General features: G+C 45.9%; 2 protein-coding genes across 2 annotated transcripts in view; one reads left to right on the top strand and one right to left on the bottom strand.

Moving 5' to 3' along the window:
• The window catches only part of LOC120921543, a 167,361-nt gene that overhangs the window by 49,237 nt on the left and 93,693 nt on the right, over positions 1-24,431 (bottom strand). Inside the window, 1 exon segment of the mRNA XM_040334042.1 lies at positions 3,261-4,220. Within this exon segment, the coding sequence (XP_040189976.1) occupies positions 3,261-4,220 (960 nt within the window).
• LOC120921548 (zinc finger protein 2 homolog) overlaps positions 1-24,431 on the top strand; it is a 60,803-nt gene that overhangs the window by 26,558 nt on the left and 9,814 nt on the right. The gene's annotated exons all lie outside the window — the stretch shown is intronic.

Raw genomic sequence — 24,431 nt, 5'->3', positions numbered from 1 at the left:
GTCGTGCGACGTGTCTCCCAAACAAAATTGACGTCCTTTTTTTCCCACAAATAGAGCTTTCTTTTGGTGGTATTTGATCACCTCTGCGGTTTTTATTTTTTGCACTATAAACAAAAATAGAGCGATAATTTTGAATTTTTTTTTTTTACTTTTTGCTGTAATAAATATCCCCCAAAAAGATCTAAAAAAGAAATCCTCAGTTTAGGCCGATACGTATTCTTCTACATATTTTTGGTAAAAAAAAAAAATCGCAATAAACGTTTATAGATCGGTTTGCGCAAAAGTAATAGCGTCTACAAAATAGGGGATAGTTTTATAGCATTTTTATATATTTTTTTACTAGTAATGGCGGTGATCTGCGATTTTTATCATGACTGTGACATTATGGCGGACACATTGGAAACTTTTGACACATTTTTGGGACCATTGTCATTTTTACAGCGATCAGTGCTATAAAAATGCACTGATTACTGTGGAAATGACACTGGCAGTGAAGGGGTTAATCACTAGGTGGTGCTGTAGTGGTTAAGTGTTCCCGTGATTCTTACTGTAGGGGGCGTGGCTTGCTGTGACATGTCACTGATCATGTTCCCAATGACAGGAAACCCAATCAGTGGCAGTGTCAGCTAGGCAGAACAGGGAGTTCTATCTAACCGTGACACAATCGCGGTATGCTGTGGTGATCGAGTCCGCGGGACCCGCAGGCGCACTCATGGAGATCGCGGCGGGCACGCGCCCTCATCAACCGTTTCTTAAAGGGGACGTACAGGTACGTCCTTTTGCCTGCCCGTGCCATGCCGCAGACGTATATCTGTGTGCGGCGGGTGGCAATCGGTTAAAGAGAACCTGTCACCTAAAAAAATATCACGTACAGGACTTTTTGTCCCCTATGTGATGAAAGAAATGTATTTTTACACCCAAGCACATACATTCTCCCCCCAAAAATAACTTGAGGCCACATAGACGCATGTAAAAATGTAAACGCATGTTTCAGGGGTGCCTATCAGTGAAAACATTGATTAGGATACATGTTACATATAACTGCGCACGAAGGAGTGAGAACAATTCTTGCACCAAACCTCCTCCTTGACCGCTTGCCAACCAGCTGCCGTCATATTACTGCGGCAGGTCGGCTCATTCCCGCAGACCGTCGTAGCTTTACGTTGGTCCTTTTAAAGGGGTTGTAAAGGTTTGTCTTTTATTTTCTAAATAGGTTCCTTTTAAGCTTGTGCATTGTTGGTTCACTTACCTTTTCCTTCGATTTCCCTTCTAAATGATTTTTTTACTTTATCTGAATTTCTCACTTCCTTTTCCTCCTCAGTAAGCTTGCCCCCATCATCCGAGCCATTCTGGCTGGGGGTTAGTCAGCGTGTTCACCCCCTCTCTTGGGACTACATCCCTGTGTGGAGACACTGTGAACGTTCACAGCATCTCCCCACAGGCATGTAGTCTCCCCGCAGGGATGTAGTTTCAAGGGAGGGGGCGAGCACGCTGACTAACCCCCAGCCAGAACGGCTCGGATGATGGGGCAAGCTTACTGAGGAGGAACAGGAAGTGAGAAATTCAGACAAAGTAAAAAAACATTTAGAAGGGAAATCGAAGGAAAAAGGTAAGTGAACCAACAATGCACGAGCTTAAAGGAACCTAATTAGAAAATAAAAATCAAACCTTTAGAACCCCTTTAAGCAGGGGTGCTGATGGTCGTAACCGGTGGTCGCAATGACTGTCGGCCACTAGCGATCGCAGGCACGAGAGGCAGAACAGGGGTGCGTGTGTAAACACACATATCCCTGTTTTGTTCTGAGAGGAGATGCAAATTGTTCCTACAAGCTGGGAACCACAATCCGTCATCTCCTATAGTGAGTCCCCTCCCCCTACAGTTAGAACACACATTAGGGAACACAGTTAACCCCTTAATCGCCCCCTAGTGTTAACCCCTTCCCTGCCAGTGACATTTACACAGTAATCAGTGCATTTTTATAGCACTGATCGCTGTATACATGCCAATGGTCCCAAAATTTTTATGTTGCAGTCCCGGTAAAAATCAAAGATCACCGCCACTAGTAAAAAAAATAAAATAAAAATGCTATGAATCTATCCCCTATTTTGTAGACACTATGGCCCGGATTCAGAAAGGACTTACGAAGGCTCATCTCCAGATCCGCTTTTGTAAGTCCAAATGTGCGCCGTCGTATCTTTCCGCATATTCAGGAACTGAGATACGCCTGAATTTTGCAAGATATGACCGATGTAAGTCTCCTTCCGCCGTCGTATCTTAGGTGCATATTTACGCTGGCCGCTAGGGGCGCTTCCGTAGATTTACGCGTGGAATATGTAAATGAGCTAGAAACGCCGATTCAGGAACATAAGGCTTACGTCCGGCGTAAAGTTACCCCTGCTATATGAGGCGCAGGTACTGCAAAGTATGGACGTCGGAACAAGCATATATTTTTATGTAGTTTACGTAAGTAATACGTGAATGGGGCTGGGCGTAGGTTACGTTCACGTCACAGGCATTGAGCCGGAGTATCTTAGGGAGTAAATTTGAAGTGATTCTGAGCATGCGCGCACATGCGCCGTTTGTTCGTCCATGTATTTACATGGGGTGACGCTTCATTATCATACAACACGCTCACTACTTGCCTACTTTGAATTATGGGGGCTTACGCTGGCCCATTTACGTTACGCCGGCGCACATACGGGAGCAAGTGCTTTCTGAATACAGTACTTGAATCTCCAAGTTACATCGGCATATCACATATGAGATGCGCTACGCCAAACTAAAGATGCGCCGATCTCTCTGAATCCCGGCCTATAACTTTTGTGCAAACCAATCAATATACGCTTTTTGCGATTTTTATTACCAAAAGTATGACGAAGAATACATAGCGGCCTAAACTGAGGAATATATATATATATATATATATATATATATATATATATATTTTAAATGATGGCTATTTATTACAGCATAACTTACAAAATGGTATGTTTTTTTTTCCCTGAGGAAAACAGTTCAGTTGTTGGTGCTTATCTGAAAGAAAAAAATTAAAAGGTAAAAAATTCACAGGCCTTGGTGTGTGTCTGATGGACATAAGCACTTAAGTCGGTGCATTCGATCATTACATTCCATTTTGCTCACAATAGCATTTTATCTTTTCACTTCTTCCCTAGCTTGTGGGATGACATCGGGGCTGTGAAACTTATGGGACAACCACAACTCCTTTAATAACCCCTTCTTCCCCGAGTTTACTCTCTACAAGCTTCTATGGTGAAGCTTGTGAATCCTCAGGCGATACATTAGCCCGACACTAATTGTAAAATCTTTGTCACATTCAGAGCATTAAAATGGCTTCTCTCCAGTGTGAACCCTCTGGTGTCTGATAAGATTTGACTTATGTGTAAAAGCTTTGCAACAATTAGAACACTGATATGGCTTCTCTCCAGTGTGAACCCTCTGGTGTGCGATAAGCTCTTTCTTGGTTCTAAAAGCTTTGCAACATTCAGAACATTGATATGGCTTCTCCCCAGTGTGAACCCTCTGGTGTATGATAAGCTCTTTTTTGGCTCTAAAAGCTTTGACACAATCATAACACTGATATGGCTTCTCTCCAGTGTGAACCCTCTGGTGTACGATAAAATTTTGCATAGCTGCAAATGTTTTGCAACATTCAGAACATTGATATGGCTTCTCTCCAGTGTGAACCCTCTGGTGTGTGATAAGCACTCGCTTGGTTCTAAAAGCTTTGCAACATTCGGAACACTGATATGATTTCTCCCCAGTGTGAATCCTCTGGTGTCTGGTAAGTTGTGGCTTCAATGTAAAAGCTTTATCACATTTGGAACACTCATATGGCTTATTTCCAGTATGAATCATCTGGTGACTGATAAGGCGTCCCTTCTGTGTAAAAGCTTTGCCACATTCAGAACATTGATATGGCTTCTCCCCAGTGTGAACCCTCTGGTGGCTGGTAAGGTGTGCCTTCTGTGTAAAAGCTTTGAAACATTCAGAACACTGATATGGCTTCTCCCCAGTGTGAACCCTCTGGTGTATGATAAGCTCGTTCTTGGTTCTAAAAGCTTTGCCACATTCAGAACACTGATATGATTTCACCCCAGTGTGAATCCTCTGGTGTCCGGTAAGTTTTGACTTCAATGTAAAAGCTTTATCACATTCGGAACACTGATATGGTTTCTCTTCTGTGTGAACCTTCTGGTGTGTGATACATTTTACCTCCATTGTAAAACCTTTATCACATTCCAAACAAGAAATATCTTCTGAAATGACTCCTCTCAGGAATTCATAGGTTGGACTTTACTATAAAGCCATTGTCACTTCCAGAGAACTGAAATTACTTCTTTTGTGTTGTCCTCTGAGGTTGGATCAGTGTTTAAGAGGACCCAAAACATAAATGACATACAGAACACGGATATGTCTTGTGTCCTGTGTGAATCCTTCAGTGAACGACAATAAAGACTTTCAGTCACTTATAACACCCATATGGCTCGTTTCCCATGTGACTCCGTTTTATTGATGAAGACCAACATGACCGAAAACGTTGTTCCTTAATTCACCTGTACAGGAGAAAAAAATAGAAGTCAGCATTCTATAAAAAGGATTCAATAAAGTTTCTTCCTTTTTTAACATTCATTAATAACCGCTTCCTGCTCGGACTATTGTAATATGATGGCCAAGCAGGAGCCCTATTCTTCTGGGAGAAAATATCTTGTGCGGCCCCTCAGGGCCAAGCTCTGGCGCAGTCTGTCACTTGTTGTGTCCACTGGACATAGCAGATGACTGATCAGTGTAACAACCCCATACCAGTACCATGTGATTGCTGTGAACAATCATTGTGAACAATGAATGGCTTTGATTCATGCCGTTCATTGTGTGGTTGGTTACAGTGATCACATGGTACAGACAGGGCCAATCACAGCTAATCACAACAATGCACGCTGAATAAATCTATTGCATTCAGTAAAAATGATTGCTTATAGTAATGAAATTCACTGCTATAAGCAATTATAGTGTGTAAAAAAAATTCCTGATTACCTCCCAGAGTAGTACAGTGTTACTATGGTAACACTGTATTGTGCTGGTCACAACATGCATGTAAAACAAGATATTTAAAAAATAATTAAAAATACTTCTTGGCTTTTTTTTTTACATCCTGTCATCAGTCAGTGTCCCTGCTCATCTCCACACCAGTTATATGATGATGCTGTACTGCACTGGGGACAATGTGCAAACAATAAAAAAAAAATGCTAAATATTGTGACAAACACGTTACAACTTCATAAAGCCTGTCATACTTTCCAAAAAGGGGTCATTGGGGGTATTTGTACCATGCTGGGATTTATGGCCCTCAAGAAAATAAATGTTGCGGTTTTTAAGTGGTTTATGGGGTTATGGCAGAAGCCGGCAATTCTGTATCTCATAAAAGCGATCCGAGCAGCCGATTAGCCACTGGATCACTTTTAGAAGCAGTGAGATAGGTCATCCCCCTCCCGCTGCTCATTTATCGGGCTTTACTGTTCTTTCCGGTTTTCAGGCCTTTTGATATTACTGAGAATTTAGATCCAGTATTTTTCTTTACATAGTAAAATCCTATCGAAGTCTCCTCTCCTAGGGAAACATTTAGGGAAAAGATCCCCTTCAGTTTCTGGTCGTCTCTTTTTCCCGCGTGGATTTTCCTAGAATTTTGTACTAAAATATTCTCTTTTTTTCCCCTCATCTGTTCCAGGAGGTCCCTTGATGTCCCTCAGATGTTCACCGATACGGATTTTAAATTGTCGCGTTGTTTTCCCCTCTATAGAATTTTTTACATGGACATTTCAACATGTAAATGACTTTTCTTGTAGAGCAATTTCTAAAACTTTTAATTTGAAATGTTTTAGATCGATCCAAATCGGTGAATATCTGAGGAACATGTGAGGTACATTGAATGAAATTACAAATTAGTGAATTAGTAGCTAGAGAATGTCGGAAAAGGACAGACAGGGCAGACATGTGACCCCTGATAGCGCTAAGGGTTAAATATTACCCCCCCCCCCGTCAAACATAAATGAATATCATGGCCAACTAAAAAGCCTTATGGGAAAACTCCCAAAGTCTCAAACCAACAAAATGAAACCTTCTGCATGCGGTGATAAATCTTGCAGGAAATAGATTTAGGAGCTTTAAAGAGGAGCTCCAGCCCCCCTAACAAATACTCTAGCTGCTAATATAAGGACACTTTCCTGTCCAGCGATCCAGCGATGTCCTCACCGGACCAATTTGTCAATGGCCTTTGGGTGCAGACATCGGCATCTCAAGTAAGGTAACAGGAAGTGATGCCCTTTGGCTTCACAGCCAGTTTCCTACGCCTTGTGAATGGTCCTGCAGTCTTCTGGGACCTGTGACATGTCCCAGAATACTCTGGGGGAGAGAGAGGAGGGTGAACCATCAGCTGAGATCACCACAGTGACCTGAGCTGGAAGTGGGGGGTGGGTATCTGTCACAACCAGGTCCCCTCTCCCCCCTCTCTCTACAAAAGTGGCAGGTGTGGCAGTGGAGGAGGGGCGGATGCAAACAAGTGGAAATTCCCCTTTTGGGTGGATCTCTGCTTTAAGGCATGGTTGGGATAACCACATTTTCAGTGCCTCTGTCTCTCAGAGATTGGGGTTCAACAGCCAAGCCATCAAAGCCAGTGACTGAGAATCAGGGTGAAAAATCGGACCTTTAAATAACAGATCTGGGCAGTCTGGTAGAGGTCACAGAGCACCGGCTGACAGATAAATGAGGTCAACATACCCCACTCTGCAAGGTCAACAAAAGGAAAGTAGCCCATGGGACTTTAAATGAGGCGACCATGGGGGCCAACAAAGTAGAGTTAAGCCTTGTACACACGCTCGGTTTCCTCGGCAAGAACCAGCAAGAAAACTGCTGACAGAGCTTTCTTGCCGAGTAAACCGTGCGTGTGTACGAGGCTTTGAGGTTTCTCGTCTGGAAATCTGCCCAGAATCTCGACGAAAAAAATAGAGATCCTGCTCTCTATTTTCTCTTCGAGATTCTTGTCGGCCTGTTTCCCGATAAGAAACCCGAGCGTCTGTATACTTACCTGTCGCCATGGAAACCCGCGCATGCTCGAAATGACTGACACATGCGCGGTAGCTTCCTAGGTATAGGTAGGGTGCAGCAAGGTGGCGGCGACGGCATTGAATGTGACGAGTGCATGCTCATCTTATGCGATGACGTCACTGTGTTCTTACCATTCAAGAGAACCGTGGTTCTTCTGAAAGAAGAGTCTGTACACTCGGGCGGCAAGAGATTCTTGCCAAGAATCTCCTCAGGAAAAACAACGTTTGTTTTCCTGACGAGATTCTGGCCCGTGTGTACGAGGCTTAAAACATAGTAACATAGGGCCAAATCCTCAAAAGAGATACGCAGGCGGATCTGCTGTTCCGCCTGCGTATCCCTATTCCTATCTTTGGAACTGATCCACAGAATCAGTTTTCCAAAGATAGGCAGAAGATCCGACATGTGGGCAGCATTATGGGTGGAACTGCATACAGATGTGCGTAGTTCAAAATTAATCATTGGAGTTTGTTATAAACCACCCAATGTTAATGAGGAGGTGGAGACTCAGCTCCTTGCACAGATGGAAAGGGCTGCAAGGGCTGGGACGGTGATAATAATGGGGGATTTTAACTACCCAGAAATTGACTGGATTAATGGCACTTCTGGGACAGTTAAAGGACAAAAATTTAAAAACCTATTGCAGGACAATTTTATGGTGCAGTTTATTGAGGCCCCAACTAGGAATGATGCCCTGTTGGACCTGATAATTTCAAACCATGCAGAGCGTATTACTAATGTTCAGATAAAGGAACACCTGGGTAGCAGTGATCATAACATGATTTCATTTAATGTTAACTATAAGCAAGAAATACATACAGGAAATATTAAAACACTAAATTTTAAGAGAGCAAATTTTCCAAGGATGAGGGCTGCTCTCCAGGACTTGGACTGGGAGGGACTATTGGCACAGATGAACACAGAACAGAAATGGGAATTCTTCAAAAAGACTGTGTGGAACCTCACTGCAAAGTATGTTCCCATGGGCAATAAGTTTAAAAGGCTAAAAATAAAACCTATGTGGCTCACGGTCAAAGTTAAAAAAGCTATAAACAATAAGAAAGTAGCTTTTAAAAAATATAAAAATGAAGGAACACTAGTGTTGTTTAAATGTTACAAAGAATATAACAGGATATGCAAAAAGGAAATTAAGGATGCAAAAATTCAAAACGAACGACAGATTGCAAAAGATAGTAGGACAAACCCCAAAAAATTCTTTAAATATATTAATAGTAAAAAGGTGAAGTCTGAGCATGTAGGCCCCTTACAAAACAATCTAGAGTGGGTGACTGGGGACAAAGAGAAGGCAAATTTATTAAATGCTTTCTTCAGCTCTGTGTATACAATGGAGCATGGGGGAGCTCATGTCCAAAATGGGGGTGGGAGTGACACAGCCCCAAATCCACAATGGCTCAAAAGTGATATGGTCCAGAAATATTTAGACAGAATAAAGGTGGATAAAGCACCTGGACCAGATGGCATCCACCCACGGATCCTAGGTGAGTTGAGTTTTGTCATTTCAAAGCCACTGTATCTAATATTTAGGGACTCATTAAAGACAGGAATAGTACCACTGGATTGGCGCAGGGCCAATGTGGTGCCCATATTTAAAAAGGGAACAAAGTCTTTACCAAGTAACTATAGACCTGTTAGTTTAACTTCTATAGTTGGGAAGATACTGGAACGTTTAATAAAAGACCACATGGATGAGTTCTTGCTGGAAAAAAACTATTTAAGCAGCAGACAACATGGATTCATGAAAGACAGAAGTTGTCAGACAAACCTGATTTCCTTTTATGAAGAGGTAAGTAAAACCCTGGACAGAGGCGTGGCTGTGGACGTGATATATTTGGATTTTGCAAAAGCGTTCGATACAGTTCCGCACACACGGCTCATGTGTAAGGTAAGGTCTACAGGATTGGATATATCAGTTTGTAAATGGATAGAAAACTGGCTGAAAGACAGAATTCAGAGAGTCGTGGTTAATGATTCTTACTCTGAATGGTCCAATGTTATGAGTGGTGTACCCCAAGGTTCAGTGCTGGGACCCTTACTTTTCAATATATTTATAAATGATATTGGGTCTGAGATCAAAAGTAACATTTCTGTCTTTGCAGATGACACCAAGCTATGCAGTGGAATAACGTCCTTGCAGGATGTCTCCAATTTACAAGCCGACCTCAATGCTCTGTCTGATTGGGCGACTAAGTGGCAGATGAGGTTTAATGTAGATAAATGTAAAGTTATGCACTTGGGGGCTAAGAATATGCATGCATCATACATACTAGGGGGAGTACAACTGGGGGGATCTGTAGTGGAGAAGGATCTGGGGGTTTTAGTTGATCATAAGCTCAATAATGGCATGCAATGCCAAGCTGCGGTTTCCAAAGCGAGCAAAGTCCTTTCTTGTATTAAGAGAGGTATGGACTCCAGAGACAGAGATATAATTTTGCCCCTGTACAAATCATTAGTAAGACCTCATCTGGAATATGCAGTTCAGTTTTGGGCACCAGTTCTCAAAAAGGATATCGGAGAACTGGAGAAAGTGCAGAGAAGAGCAACCAAACTGATAAGAGGCATGGAGGAGCTCAGCTATGAGGAAAGATTAGAGGAACTGAATTTATTCTCTCCTGAGAAGAGGAGAATTAGGGGGGATATGATCAACATGTACAAATATATAAGAGGTCCATACAGTGTACTTGGTGTTGAGTTATTCACTTTACGGTCATCACTGAGGACAAGGGGGCACTCTTTACGTCTAGAGGAAAAGAGATTTCACCTCCAAATACGGAAAGGTTTTTTCACAGTAAGAGCTGTGAAAATGTGGAACAGACTCCCTCCAGAGGTGGTTCTGGCCAGCTCAGTAGATTGCTTTAAGAAAGGTCTGGATTCTTTCCTAAATGTACAGAATATAACTGAGTACTAAGATTTGTAGGTAAAGTTGATCCAGGGTAAATCCGATTGCCTCTCGGGGGATCAGGAAGGAATTTTTTCCCCTGCTGTAGCAAATTGGATCATGCTCCGCTGGGGTTTTTTGCCTTCCTCTGGATCAACTGTGGGTATGGAGTTGGGTGTATGGGATTTTACTGTGTTTTTTTATTTTGTTTTTTGTGGTTGAACTGGATGGACTTGTGTCTTTTTTCAACCTGACTAACTATGTAACTATGTAACTATGTAACTTACACTGTCGGATCTTAGGATGCAGTACCGCATCCGCCGCTGGGGGCATTTTGCGTCGAAATGCCGCCTCGGGTATGCAAATTAGGACTTACGGAGATCCACAAAGCTTTTCAGCTTTGTTTTTTCTCCATAAGTTTTATTTTGCCATCGCAAAATTATGGGCTGCTTTTACAAAGTGTAAAGTTAGTACACCTTGTAAAAACAGACCTTTTTTTCCATCGCCACAATTTTTTTTAAATTTTGATTTTTTTTTTTCGCGCTGTATCTTTTTTTTTACCCGTCGCAACTTTATTGACCCGTCGCAATCCACAAAGCTCGGCGTAACGTAATTTTGCGCTATGCACGTCGGGAAAATGACGTCACGAGCATGCGCAGTACGGCCGGCGCGGGAGCGCGCCTCATTTAAATGGGAATCGCCCTCTGGAGAAGAGGAACGCCTTGCGCCGGCCGGATTTAAGTTACACAGCCCAAAATTTCTAGGTAACTGCTTTGTGGATCGGGCACTTAGGTAGAAATTTTGCGGCGGTGTAACTTAAATAGGAAAAATTACGTTACGCCCGCTGGCTGAGGATTTGGCCCATGGTTTATTAAAACCTGAGTAAATACATAAACATAAATACCAAGCTGTTCGGGTAGCATGATGACAAATTGCTTAAAAACATTCACATGTGTTGTTGTATAGAATTGTAGAGTGATACAAGCATCTACGCGTTTTAGAGTAGATCTTTGTATGCAGTATATCTAAAAGAACAAAGCATCAATCGAAAGTATATGTCACAGAAAATATATTTTTGCAAATAGAGGCCCTAATGGAGCCCCATACTTACAAATTGATGATGCTGAGGTTCCAAAAAGTGATCCCCTAGGAGGCTGCCACGGGATGCATCTAGCCTGGGAGCTGAAGGGGCGAAGCCAATAGAAAACTGCCGGGGAACATGCGAGAGGCAGACATGGCTCAAGGATAATAAGTGTATCTCAGTACTCATGATAGACTACTGCAATATGAATATATATATATATATATATATATATATATATATATATATATATATTCTCATAGATCCTGCTGTAACAGGCTGTAAGACAATGATAAATAGTCTACAGGTTGTGCAGAACATAGACAGCAGACCGTGTAATAGTATTGGGATAAATCGACAGAGCATGGACAGCTGCAATGTAAATATTATTATTATTATTATTATTATTATCATCATTATCATCAGGGCTTTTTTCCTCAAACAATAGGTTCTGGAACTTAACCACGACCCCACAAAACCCCTCCCCCTACACACACACCCTCCAAATCACATCAAATAGTGGGTGTGGCCAGCACAATTTCACGAAAAAGTAGGTGGGTCTTAAAGGGGCAATAAATACCAGAATTGCATTACATACAGAGTGCCGAGCTGTCACTTGTAGGATTGGTAGAGAGGGGTGGAGGACACTGAATGGAGACCAGTGGAGGGATTGGTTGAGAGGGGTGGAGGACACTAAATGGATACCAGTGGAGGGATTGTCAGAAAAGGGTGGAGGACACTGAATGGAGGTCAGTGGAGGGATTGGCAGAGCGGAGTGGGGGGACTCTGAATGGAGACCAGTGGAGAGATTGGTAGAGAGGGGTGGAGGACACTGAATGGTGACCAGTGGAGGGATTGATAGAGCGTAGTGGGGGGACGCTGAATGGAGACCAGTGGAGGGATTGGTAGAGAGGGGTGGAGGACACTGAATGGAGACCAGTGGAGGGATTGGCAGAAAAGGGTGGAGGACACTGAATGGAGACCAGTGGAGGGATTGGTAGAGAGGGGTGGAGGACACTGAATGGAGGTCAGTGGAGGGATTGGCAGAGAGGGGTGGAGGACACTGAATGGAGGTCAGTGGAGGGATTGGCAGAGAGGGTTGGAGGACACTGAATGGAGACCAGTGGAGGGATTGGTAGAGAGGGGTGGAGGACACTGAATGGAGACCAGTGGAAGGATTGGTAGAGAGGGGTGGAGGACACTGAATGGAGGTCAGTGGAGGGATCGGTAGAGAGGGGTGGAGGACACTGAATGGAGACCAGTGGAGGGATTGGTAGAGAGGGGTGGAGGACACTGAATGGAGGTCAGTGGAGGGATTGGCAGAGAGGGGTGGAGGACACTGAAAGGTTGGTAAGGTGGATGAGTCTTGCAGCAGCAGTCATTATGGACTGAAGGGGGGAGGAGTCTATGTAAAGGTAATCCAATGAGGAGGGAGTTGCAGTAGTCGAGGTGAGGGATAACAGGGAGTGAATTAGAAGTTTGGTGGTCTCATTGGTTAAAAAGGGGCGTGTTCTAGAGATGTTGTGGCGGCATGATTTGGACAGGGATTGGATTGGGCCTGAAAGGAGACTTCAGAGTCTAGGGTTACCCCTAGCACCCTGGCATGTGGGGACAGACTGATAGATTGTGACAGAGAAGTCCGGGGAAGGGGCACGTGGGGGGAGAAAATATCATGAGCTCGGTTTTAGATAGATTGAGTTTGAGGAAGTGGTGTGACAGCCAGGCTGATATGTCTGTTAGTAAATCAGTGAGGTGGGAGGAGACTGATGGGGTGAGCTGAGGGGTAGAGAGATAGATTTGGGTGTCATCGGCATATAAATGGTAGTGGAAGCCATGGGAGGATATGTAAAGGAAATCACTGACACCGCCCTCAGCAGCAGCCCCGGCTCCCACAAGAGGGCGCCAGTTCCCCTGCCACTCTGGTCCAGCGGGTTGCAAAGCCATGGCCTCAATTACCAGCGGCATCTTCGTGCACCCGCGTAGGGGTAGTGCATGGGGACAAGACACCTGCCAGAGTCCGTGCCAGGCCACTAGTTCTAGGTGCCAATGCAACCTGGCGCCTGGGGTTTGTCGAGCCCTGACCTATGAACTTATATAAAGCTGGCCATACACTATGCAATCTGATTGTACAATGTCCTTTAGATCAGTGGTCATCAACCTTGTCCTGCAGGGCCCACTAACAGGCCAGGTTTGCAAGATAACTGAAATACATCACAGCTGATATCATTTTCTCCTCAGTGATTGCAGTATTCTAGACTGCATCTCCCCAAGGTAATACATAAAACCTGGCCTGTTAGTGGGCCCTGCAGGACAGGGTTGATGACCACTGCTTTAGATTACAAAACCCAGGAAACACACTTCTCCCGATTATAATATGACAGCTCAAGCCACATCGGCTGTTATCTGATCGCTCAGCTCCTGCACACTCTGCCAAAAGAATGATCTACGGTATAGCTGTGTATATAGTGAGAACGGTGATCACTGATTGCATTGGGAAAACGTGCACCTGATGAGGTGAGTGGAAGGGGGAGGGGAGATGATGCAGGGTGTGTCCAGGAAGTAATGGAGAAGTGATTATACAGTGAGATAGTAGCTATACAGAAGCACTATTGTAATGTACAACACAATATATAGAGTAGAGAGGTCAGCACTATTGTAATGTACAACACAATATATAGAGTAGAGGGGTCAGCACTACTGTAATGTACAACACAATATATAGAGTAGAGAGGTCAGCACTATTGTAATGTACAACACAATATATAGAGTAGAGAGGTCAGCACTATTGTAATGTACAACACAATATATAGAGTAGAGGGGTCAGCACTATTGTAATGTACAACACAATATAGAGAGTAGAGAGGTCAGCACTATTGTAATGTACAACACAATATATAGAGTAGAGCGGTCAGCACTATTGTAATGTACAACACAATATATAGAGTAGAGGGGTCAGCACTATTGTAATGTACAACACAATATATAGAGTAGAGGGGTCAGCACTATTGTAATGTACAACACAATATATAGAGTAGAGAGGTCAGCACTATTGTAATGTACAACACAATATATAGAGTAGAGCGGTCAGCACTATTGTAATGTACAACACAATATATAGAGTAGAGCGGTCAGCACTATTGTAATATACAACACAATATAGAGAGTAGAGAGGTCAGCACTATTGTAATGTACAACACAATGGGCCTTTGTGCAGGCGTAACGTATCCGATTTACGTTACGCCTCCGCAACTTAGACGGGCAAGTGCAGTATTCTCAAAGCACTTGCTCCGTAAGTTGCGGCGGCGTATCGTAAATCTCCTGGCATAAGCCCGCCTAATTCAAATGTGGGACAGGGGGGCGTGTTTTATGTTAATTTTCTGTGACCCGACGTGATTGACGTTTTTCATGAACGGCGCATGCGCCGTCTGTGGAAATCTCCCAGTGTGCATTGCTCCTTATACGCCGCAAGGACGTATTGGTTTTGACGTGGACGTAAATGACGTCCAGCCCCATTCACGGACGAGTTACGCAAAATTTTCAAATTTCATCGTGGGAACAACGGCCATACTTAACATTGGTACGCCGCACTTACGCCACCATATAGCAGGGGTAACTATACGCCGGGAAAAGCCCAACTTAAATGGCGTAACTGTACTGCGTCGGCCGGGCGTACGTTCGTGAATTTGCGTATCTAGCTGATTTACATATTTTGACACGTAAATCAGCGTACACCCCTCTAGCGACCAGTGTAAATATGCAGTTACGATCCGACGGCGTAAGAGACTTACGCCTGTCGGATCTAAGGGAAATCTATGCGTTACTGATTCTAAGAATCAGGCGCATAGATACGACGGCGTATCTGGAGATACACCGTCGTATCTCTTTTGAGAATCTGGCCCAATATATAGAGTAGAGCGGTCAGCACAATATTATAGTCATATAGCTAGATTCAGGTAGGCAGGCTTATCCTTGCAGCGGCCTAGTGTATCGTGTTTACACTACGCCGCCGTAAGTATGACGCACGGTCCTATTGGTTTTGACGTGGACGTAAATCCCTATTCACGGATGACTTACGCAAACAACGTAACATTTTCAAATTTCGACGCGGGAACGACGGCCATACTTAACATTACTATTCCAGCTATTTGATGGAATAACTTTAGGCCTGATAATGCGTTACGTAAACGGCGTATCTGTACTGCGTCGGCCGGGCGTACGTTCGTGAATAGGCGTATCTAGTGATTACTACACTGACCACAATGGAAGCGCCACCTAGCGGTCAGCCTAAATATTACACTTTAGGATACAACGGTGTAAGACACTTACGCCGCTCGTATCTGAGCCTAATTTAAGCATAACTGGTTTCCAGAATACGCTTAAATTAGCGCCGGCGCACATTCAGACTTAGGCTGGCGTATCTACTGATACGTCAGCCTAAGTCTTTCTGAATCCACCTAAGTGTGCCCCTTATACTGCTGGTCAGGGGGGACAAATGATTTGGGTCTGTGGTCAGCAGGATGAAAACAATGTTCAGCCATAGTGGTCAGTGGGAGGAGTCTGTTACAGACTATGGTATCGGGGTACAGGGATGTGGGGGGTCAGACAACACACGGGGTATAACCTTCTGTTGTATATCCACAGAAATCACCCAGCACGCTGGCAGATTGTCAGGAGGACCCCAAGTTCCCACCCCAGACAGGGGTAACAGCTGTATAACAGCACACACACTCTATTATCCCACCACTGCCACACACATGACAAGGATGGAAGCCCCACGGGCAGGGGCGGACTGACCATTGAGTCACTCGGGCACTGCCCAAGGGCCCCATGTCACTAGGGGGCCCCATCAGGGTTGCCAGGCTCAGTAAAACCAGGGACAGTATGTAAAAATCTGTGTTTTTTTTACATCTGTCCCTGATACGTCCGAAACTGACATGCTTTTGATGTGAAAATCCAGAGATTTTAGCTGCCCCGCCTCTGCACTGCCTCCTGGCGTGGTGGCCATCTGTTAGCCCGGGGGCTAGGGTTGCCACCTCATCCCTTTAAACCCGAACACATATTGATTACACAGGTTGTGTGGCTGATTAAGGTGGTAATTCAACTCACTTAGTACCTTATCTGCATTAAATCAGCCTCAGAACCTGTGTAATTCATATGTGTTCGGGTTTAAAGGGATGAGGTGGCAACCCTACCGGGGGCCCCATAATCTTCTATTGCCCGGGGGCCCCATGACTTGTCAGTCCGCCCCTGCCCACGGGAACTAGAAAACCAGGAGAGGACCTTGTTTGGTGGAGGAGGGAAGGAGAGGGAGATTATTGGTAGCCAGTAATACCAGCTGTGATAGACTTGGCACAGCCTGCAATACCTCTGATCGCCACTAGAGGGAGACTCCGCCCATATCTAGCTGGCTGACCACACACAGGCAGATACAGATCTTACATACAATCTGGTGAGCTCTAATAGGTGGATTCAGAAAGACGTAGGCCGGTGTATCAGTAGATACGCCGGCCTAAGTCTGAATCTGCGCCAACGCAAATTTAAGCGTATTCTGGTAACCAGATACGCTTAAATTAGGCTCAGATACGAGCAGCGTAAGTGTCTTACACCGTCGTATCTTAAAGTGTAATTTTTAGGCTGGCCGCTAGGTGGCGCTTCCATTGAGTTCGGCGTAGAATATGTAAATCATAAGATACGCCTATTCACGAACTTACGTGCGCCCGTCGCAGTAAAAAAATGCTGTTTACGTAAGGAATTTTCAGGAGTAAAGTTATTCCATCAAATAGCTGGACTAGTAATGTTAAGTATGGACGTCTTTCCCGCTTCGAAATTTGAAAATTTTACATCGTTTGCGTAAGTCATCCGTGAATAGGGCTGGACGTAATTTACGTCCACGTCGAAAACCAATACGTCCTTGCGGCGTACTTTGCCGCAATGCACACTGGGATATGTACACGGATGGAGCATGCGCCATTCGTAAAAAACGTCAATCACGTCGGGTCACAGTTAATATACATAAAACACGCCCCCCACATCCTCATTTGAATTAGGCGCGCTTACGCCAGCCCCATTTACGCTACGCCACCGTAACTTAACAGGCAAGTACTTGCCTTGCAAACTTACAGTGGCGTAGTGTAAATACGGTACGCTACGCCGCCGCAACGATGCGCCGCCGTACCTGAATCCAGCTATAAGGGTTGGGGGTCAGTCTAGTAATCAGCACACACTCCTGGGGTTTCTCACGCACCTCTACATGCTAGAATCTTTGTGTTACTCCCTCTTCCTGCTCCCCATGTACACCCCACACCAGACACATGACAAGGGGGATAGGGGTGGAAGTGGGGTGAACAGGGAAGTACAGGAGAATGTAGGGGGGGGTAAATGTCTGTTATCCGTGGTCAGTGGGGGGGGAGGGGGCGCTGTTGTTTTCAGTTGACTAAAAAATAAATGGTGTTCAAACAAGAGGAAATGTTGGGCATTAGTGCTTAATAGGAAAAAGGGGGCAAAAGTAAAGGGGGGGCAGAGGTGCTCAAACAAGGGACAAGAGGCACTGGTGCTCAGTGGTTAGACAGCGGGGTAAATAAGAGAAATAGAAGTGTGGAAAGGGGACAAAGGGGGGCAGTGAGGTGGGAAGGGGGCAATAGGGGGAGGGCTGGACAGGAGAAAGTGAGGGACAGGGGGTGGATAGGGGGGACGGGGGGTAAACTGTGAGGCAATGGGGAAACAAAGAAACTGGACAGGAAGGCAGTGGGGGGGGGGGAGGCAGGCAGTGGGGGGATGAAGGCAGTGGGAGGGGGGAAGGCAGTGGTGGTCAGTGGGAAATGAATACCTGGCTGATGATGTCCTGTTCTGGAGGGTGATGTGGAGCTCCTCTGATGAGTCTTCTATGGTTGGGGTCCTCTCGGATGGTCCCTCTTGGCTCCTCTGATGAGTCTTCTATGGTTGGGGTCCTCTCGGATGGTCCCTCTTGGCTCCTCTGATGAGTCTTCTATGGTTGGGGTCCTCTCGGATGGTCCCTCTTGGCTCCTCTGATGAGTCTTCTATGGTTGGGGTCCTCTCGGATGGTCCCTCTTGGCTCCTCTTCTATGGTCGGGTGACTTCTGACTCTTCCCAGCACGGTGACTGGACATGAAGGGGGAAATCTCTCCCAACTCTCGGCTTCTCTTCCTCCGGCTCACAAGTGTCCACAATCAGGGGAAAGTTCTCCTCCGTGTCCCCGATGGAAGATGGAGGCTTCTTGTCCTGGCTGAGAGGTGTGAGGGACGTTCTGTGTCTGCACTACGGATCTGGGAAGACTCCAATCACATTGTGAGCCAGCTTCCTCACAGGGGCTCCTCCCCCACAGATGCCGCAGGGCCATGCTGACTGCAAACACAGTGTGGGGAGGGGGGATTAACAAAGAGGACCCCTCCTTCCATTCTCCCACAGATGCCCCCGAGGCAACGCTGACTACAAACACAGGACAGGGCGTGGATCACAAAGAGGACCCCTCCCCCCATTCTCTGGGATGACACAATAGAATCTCATTCCAGATTGGTCATGGGAAGAAGGTTTGTTGGACGTTCTTCTGGTTAGTGGAGGGAAATGAACGTTGATTATTGAGCGCAGTGAGGGGAAGATTGGGAGGAGCAGGATGGGGAATTTCTCTCCAAGGAATGAATTTCTAGCAGTGAATGTGATTTTCATTCAGTAAATTCCATTCATTCCAAAATGTGATGATAAAAGGAAATGAAATGTTGATCTCCTTCTGAGCGCCATTCATCAATCCATGGAATGTAGTGAGAAGATTTCTCCTCCAATAATCTCTCGTGTAGGAGGAGCTTTCCCTTTCTTGTGTCCTCTTCCTTCCTTCCCTCATCACACTGGTGTTTTCAGAGAGATCCGGAGCTCTCACATCTCTCAAGACTCTCATATTGCACCCCCCGGGGGATCACCTCATACACTTCCATTTCCCTCCACTAACCATAAGAGAAGGAGATTGTACGGATTGTATGGGCAGCTGAACAGGGCGATGTTCCCGATGTTCTATGACTTCCGTCACCATCAAAGAAAACAATGTGAGGTTGTATTGTTTGTGCCGATCGTTCCCACACCTTGTATAATATTACACGTGTAGCGCTACCCCCAAAGGAGCTGCTGGGGAAACAGAGGAGGGGACAGGAGGTCAGTGGGTGGATGGGTTGCAGTGGGGTGAATTAGGAGATGGTCCCAATTTCACTATTTGTGATCGGTTTTCCAAAAAGGAGGAGAACCAGGATAAGATATTTCGGGTGGCACGTTACCTCTATCTTCTCGCTGTCCAGAGCGGTAAAGAGAGTCTGAAGAATTCCAATGTCCACACGATACACTTCTTTTTCTGGGATTTATTTGTAGAACTTGGTAGAAAATAAATTGGAGGGGTGGAAGGGTAAGTAGGTAGGTAGGTTCTTGCTTCCAGCCAAAAGTTCTCGTCACCACTCTAGCCAGAGTGGGTATTGCTCCCCCGGATAGGTCCCTCTCACTGGCCTAGCAGCCGGGATGGCTCACGGAATAAAGTCCAGTCTCTGCCACAGACCTTCCTTTATGAGGAGAAACTTTTGGTCCAGAATCCCCGGACACAGGATTCAGCACCCGGATCTGAGTGAGTGAAAAATTTATATAGTGCTGCACATGCGAACTGAATCGCCTCTGGGTGCTTGTTTGTCCATTTCTCCTTTGACCTCAGAAGAGGTGGGTCTTGATCTTTCTCCTAAAGGCCAAGTGGTTCTCCTTCAACCGAATGCTGCTTGGTAATGCGTTCCATAGTCTGGGTCCTTGGACCGCAAATCTTCGTTCTCCTTTGGACTTGTATCTGGTTTTGGGTATTTGGAGTAGATTTTGGAGTGCTTTGAAAGTGATTCTGTCTTTCACTGGCAGCCAGTGAAGGGATCTCAGTGAGGGTGAGATTGATTCCCAAGGTTTTTCCCAGTCACAAGTCGCGCGGCCGTATTCTGAATGACTTGCAGACGAGTGATTTGGTACTTTGGGAGTCAGAGGTAAAGGGCATTCGCATAGTCAAGTCTGGAGTTAACAATTGTTCCCACCACGACTGCTATGTCTTATTTAGGAATAAATGGAATAAGTCTGCGGGGGCGTAGGAGGCGTAGCAGATGGTGCGATCCGCTGACTACTGACCCTATTTGTGCATCCATTGTCATGTAGGTGTCGAAAGATGACTCCGAGACTTTTGACTTTGGTGCTAGGGGTGATGATTTTGCCCAGAATGGGCGGGGGTATCCATGTTGTTGCCAGTTGGTTCTTACGATTGGCGTGAAACAGGAGAAGTTCTGTTTCCGAACCGTTGAGTTTAAGATAACTCTTTGTCATGCAGTTTTCTATCAAAGAGGCTCTTCTCTTGGTGATGATCTTGGAAAATGATACTTTTTGGCCTTGAAAATTTCTTTGTGATATTTTTTTGTTATTTCCTTGTAGATGGCGCGGTTTTCGTCTGTAGTGCTTCTTTTCCAAGCTGCTTCCTCTCTTCTGCATTCTTGCTTAAACAATGTTAGCTGGTCGTTAAACCAGCTGGAGTTGATTTTCCGGATGCAGGTTTTGTGTTTGGGCAATACTACGTCGGCTGACTGTAGTAGAGCTGTGTTAATGGCATCCAAGGTTTCCGTGGCAAACTGGTGTGAATGGATTGTTTTTACTTTGTTCCCTAATGTTGTTTTGAAGAGTTCCGAATGGAGCTTCTTCTGCGATCTGGTCCAGTGTGTTGTCACTGGTTTTAGTGTTTTAGTCAAAGAGCCATTTTTGGTAATCATGAATTTGATTACATGGTGGTCTGTCCATGGTAACGACTCATTTTCCAGAATTTTTATTTCTAGATCTTGTCTGAAAATAAGATCGAGCGTGTGACCAGAAGCATGTGTGGGCCCACATACTAGCTGCTGCAGACCTAGTCCTTCCAAGTGGTCAATGCAGGCAACGGTCACGGGATCCTATGAGGAGTTGGCCCAAAGGTTGAGATCCCCAAGCAGCAAAAGATGTTTGCTGTTTAGTGTATAAGTGGACATGAACTCTGTCAATGATGTGAGAAGCTGCGATTTAGGACCCGGTGGTCTATAGCAGAGTAGAATATGGACGGTCTCCTGGGGGTTTGTTTGTAGCTGTAGGGAGAGGTTTTCCATGAATGGAAGAGAGTTTTGAAGGACTGGTTTAGTGATCGAGAGGCAACTCTTATGGATCACTGCCAGGCCTCCTCCTCTTTGCCCCACTCTGTTTTCTGTTATTATGCGATAATTCTCAGGCACCAGTTCGTCGAGAATGGTGTTACAGTCAGCTGTGAGACAGCTTTCTGTAATGAAGAGGCAGTCTAAATCGCATTGTAGGATGAGATCATGAATTTCTGCTCGGTGTCTTACTGCTGATCTTGTATTGACCAGAACGCATGATATGCGCTTAGGTTTGGATAAGCAGGTGTAGTGTTTGACTGTCGTTCAGTCCTTAAGACTTTTTTGGTGGCGGCTGGTAATATTGAGGCCAATGGCTTTAGTCTCCATATGGTTGCAGCCGAGTAACTCAGTTTAGTCATAGTTTCTGGCACACTGGGGGGCAGATGCCGATAAGGGGGGGTGGGGTTTCAGTAAATGACTGGTGGGCGATTCACTGAATCCTACCTGCCTGGTTGATCCAGAGCAAGGCGAAAAACCCTGTCCGTGCTATGCCAATGTGCGTGGCAGGGGAAAAATTCCTTCTTGACCCCCCTATTGGGCGATCGGACGTGGCCCTGGATCAAGTACTGAAAGGAGTAGAAAAGGGGCGGTTTAGGCTGGATAATTGTGGGAATCCACACTAGACCGCGGTTGAAGCCGCAGACTTTCCTGGCTGTGGATGCGGGCGCCACGAGCCCCTAGCAGGATAATATGGCCTCGTGGTATCTGTGAGGGGGGGGACCGGCTGGGGTATCGGCCGAGAATGGAGGACCAGGGGGGGGAGCCGGAGAGAGCAGGGGGGGCAGCCGGGAGAGATCCGATGATTGCAGCCCTGCATGTCAGTCTGTCAGTGAGTGGGGGGGAGGGATGCAGCTCCGGGGTTTCTGGGGATGGCTGGGATCAAAGGGGGGGATTTATGTGCTGCTGGAGGTAGCTGGTGCGGCGCGCAGCTAGGCCGCGGATGAAGCTGCGGGCTTTCCTAAACCTGGCAGCCGGGAATCATTTCACGAGGAGACGAGGTGGCGCAAGGGGCACCGCCGCGGCTTATCCTGAAAAGGACGGCCGTCAGCAGAGCTCAGGGAGGTGGGATAGCCCTGTGCACCAGGGGCTTACCTTTGCCGTGGAAGGAGGGATGAAGGAGGGAGCCAGGGGAAGGCAGATCGCAAAAAGTCGGCTGGAGCGAGCGGAGAGCTGAGGTTGGGGGTTGGTGTGCCTGCGTGAGGACCCTGCCTGGCTGATTTAGTCCCTGAGGAGAGCCGACACGTGTTTGGAGCGTCCAGCTCTCGTTGCCCTAAGGTGAGCAGACTTGCAAGAGAGCGTCCTACTGCACCGCTAAGCTGGGAGAGACTAGGGCGAAGATTGATTATCAGCTTCAACAAACACTCTCAATCAAGGTGGTGTCATCTGTATTTTCAGACAGAGAGCTTGCATCAAGTCAGACACAAACTGATGGCCTTGATCGTTAATGAGCTCGGCCGGGAACACCACTCTTGTGAAGATTCCCAGCAGAGCATCAGCGACCTTGTCTGTCCGGAGGCAGGAGAGAGCCACGCGTGGCATAGTCGATAACTGTCAGGATAAAATGTTTGCCTGAACTGCTAGGGATGGCCAAAGGCCCAACGATATCCACTGCCACCCTCTTAAAAGGTTTGTCAATCACAGGCAAAGGTTTTAGCGGAGCCCTGTGTACATCCCCTACCTTTCCAACTCGCTGGCAGGTAACACAGGACCGACAGTAGTCAGCTATGTCAGTGAGCATCGTAGGCCAATAAAAGTTATGTATCAACTGCCCTCAGGTCTTAGTGGTTCCCAAGTGCCCTGCTAGGGGAACCTCATGAGAAACTTTTAGTAGCTGTCCCCTAAATTGACTGGGTACAACCAGCTGCCTACTACATGTGTCAGCCTCATTCCCCTCTGCAGGCAAACCTTCTCTGTACAGTTTCCCTTTGTCCCAGTAGACCTTTTGTTTGCAATTCTCTGCAGGGGGCATTTTTTTTGCATTGATACATGTCCCCTGGGGCAGGAGCCGGGCCCTCAAACACTTTTTATGCCAAAAACTTGCATATTAACCTTTACAATTAGCACTTTTGATTTTCATGTTCATGTCCCATGATCTTTAGCAGTGTTCACACAAACTTTTTGCCTGTTCACATGTTCTGCTGAAAACCGAACCGAGGGGGGGGTGTGTTCGGCTCATCCCTAGTGCTTTCACACTGGGGCGGGGGCAGGAGCAGTAACGTGCAGCTAGTTTTAGCGGGGCTTTAATGTTGTTTTAGTGACGCTATTCGGCCGCTAGTGGGGCGCTTTTAACCCCTGCTTGAAGCCAAATAAAGGGTTAAAGTAGAGGTCCACCCAAAAAAAAAATAACAAGAAAATGCTACAAAAAAAGTGAAAACAAATGTTTTTACTTACCAGAAATAGCGGTTGCTATGTGGATCTTCCTAATCTGCCTCTTCCTAGTCCACGGCTGATCTTCATCCTCGTGTTGTCTTCTGGGGAATGGGGCGCTCTGCCTTCTGGGACCTGTGTGTATCCCAGAGAGCGGCCGCCCATTCATACAGCGCCGCAAGACTCGCACATGCGCAAGAGGAAACGGGCAGTCAAGCCGCAAGGCCCCACTGCCTGTTTCCCTTAGTGAGGATGGGGGCGTCGGGACCTGCCACGATCGAGAGATCGGCCCCGGGGGGGGGGGGGCGACAACACGGGCGCCTAGGACAGGTAAGTGTCCTTATTAAAAAAAGAATTGCAGGTGGAACCCCGCTTTAAATGCGCCCTGCATGGGGAGACGTTTTTCAGGCGCTTTACTGGCGATATTTTTAGCCCACAAGCGTCTGAAAAACACTCCAGTGTGAAAGTGGTCTAAAAGTGATAAAAAATCATTTAAAGGGGCAGTTTAAAAATAAAAAATATAATAATTATTTATATAAAAAATGTTGGTGTAATGTCTCCCTACATTGTAAAGCGCTGTGAAAACTGTTGGCGCTTTATAAATCCTGTATAATAATGATAATAATTAAAAAAAGATTTAAACTTGAAAACAAAAAGTGGCAGAAAAAGCCCGGTCGGCAAGTGGTTAAAAGGGGGAAGGGGTTTTCTTTAGATTGTAGTGAATGAGAAGCACATGGCACTGAATGACTCCAGATGTCAGTCCCCCTCCCCCTCTCTCTG

Source organism: Rana temporaria (assembly GCF_905171775.1).
Source record: "Rana temporaria chromosome 2 unlocalized genomic scaffold, aRanTem1.1 chr2c, whole genome shotgun sequence".
NCBI lineage: Eukaryota > Metazoa > Chordata > Amphibia > Anura > Ranidae > Rana > Rana temporaria.
Note: the sequence above shows the minus strand (reverse complement) of the source record. Positions and strands in the feature narration are given on the sequence as shown.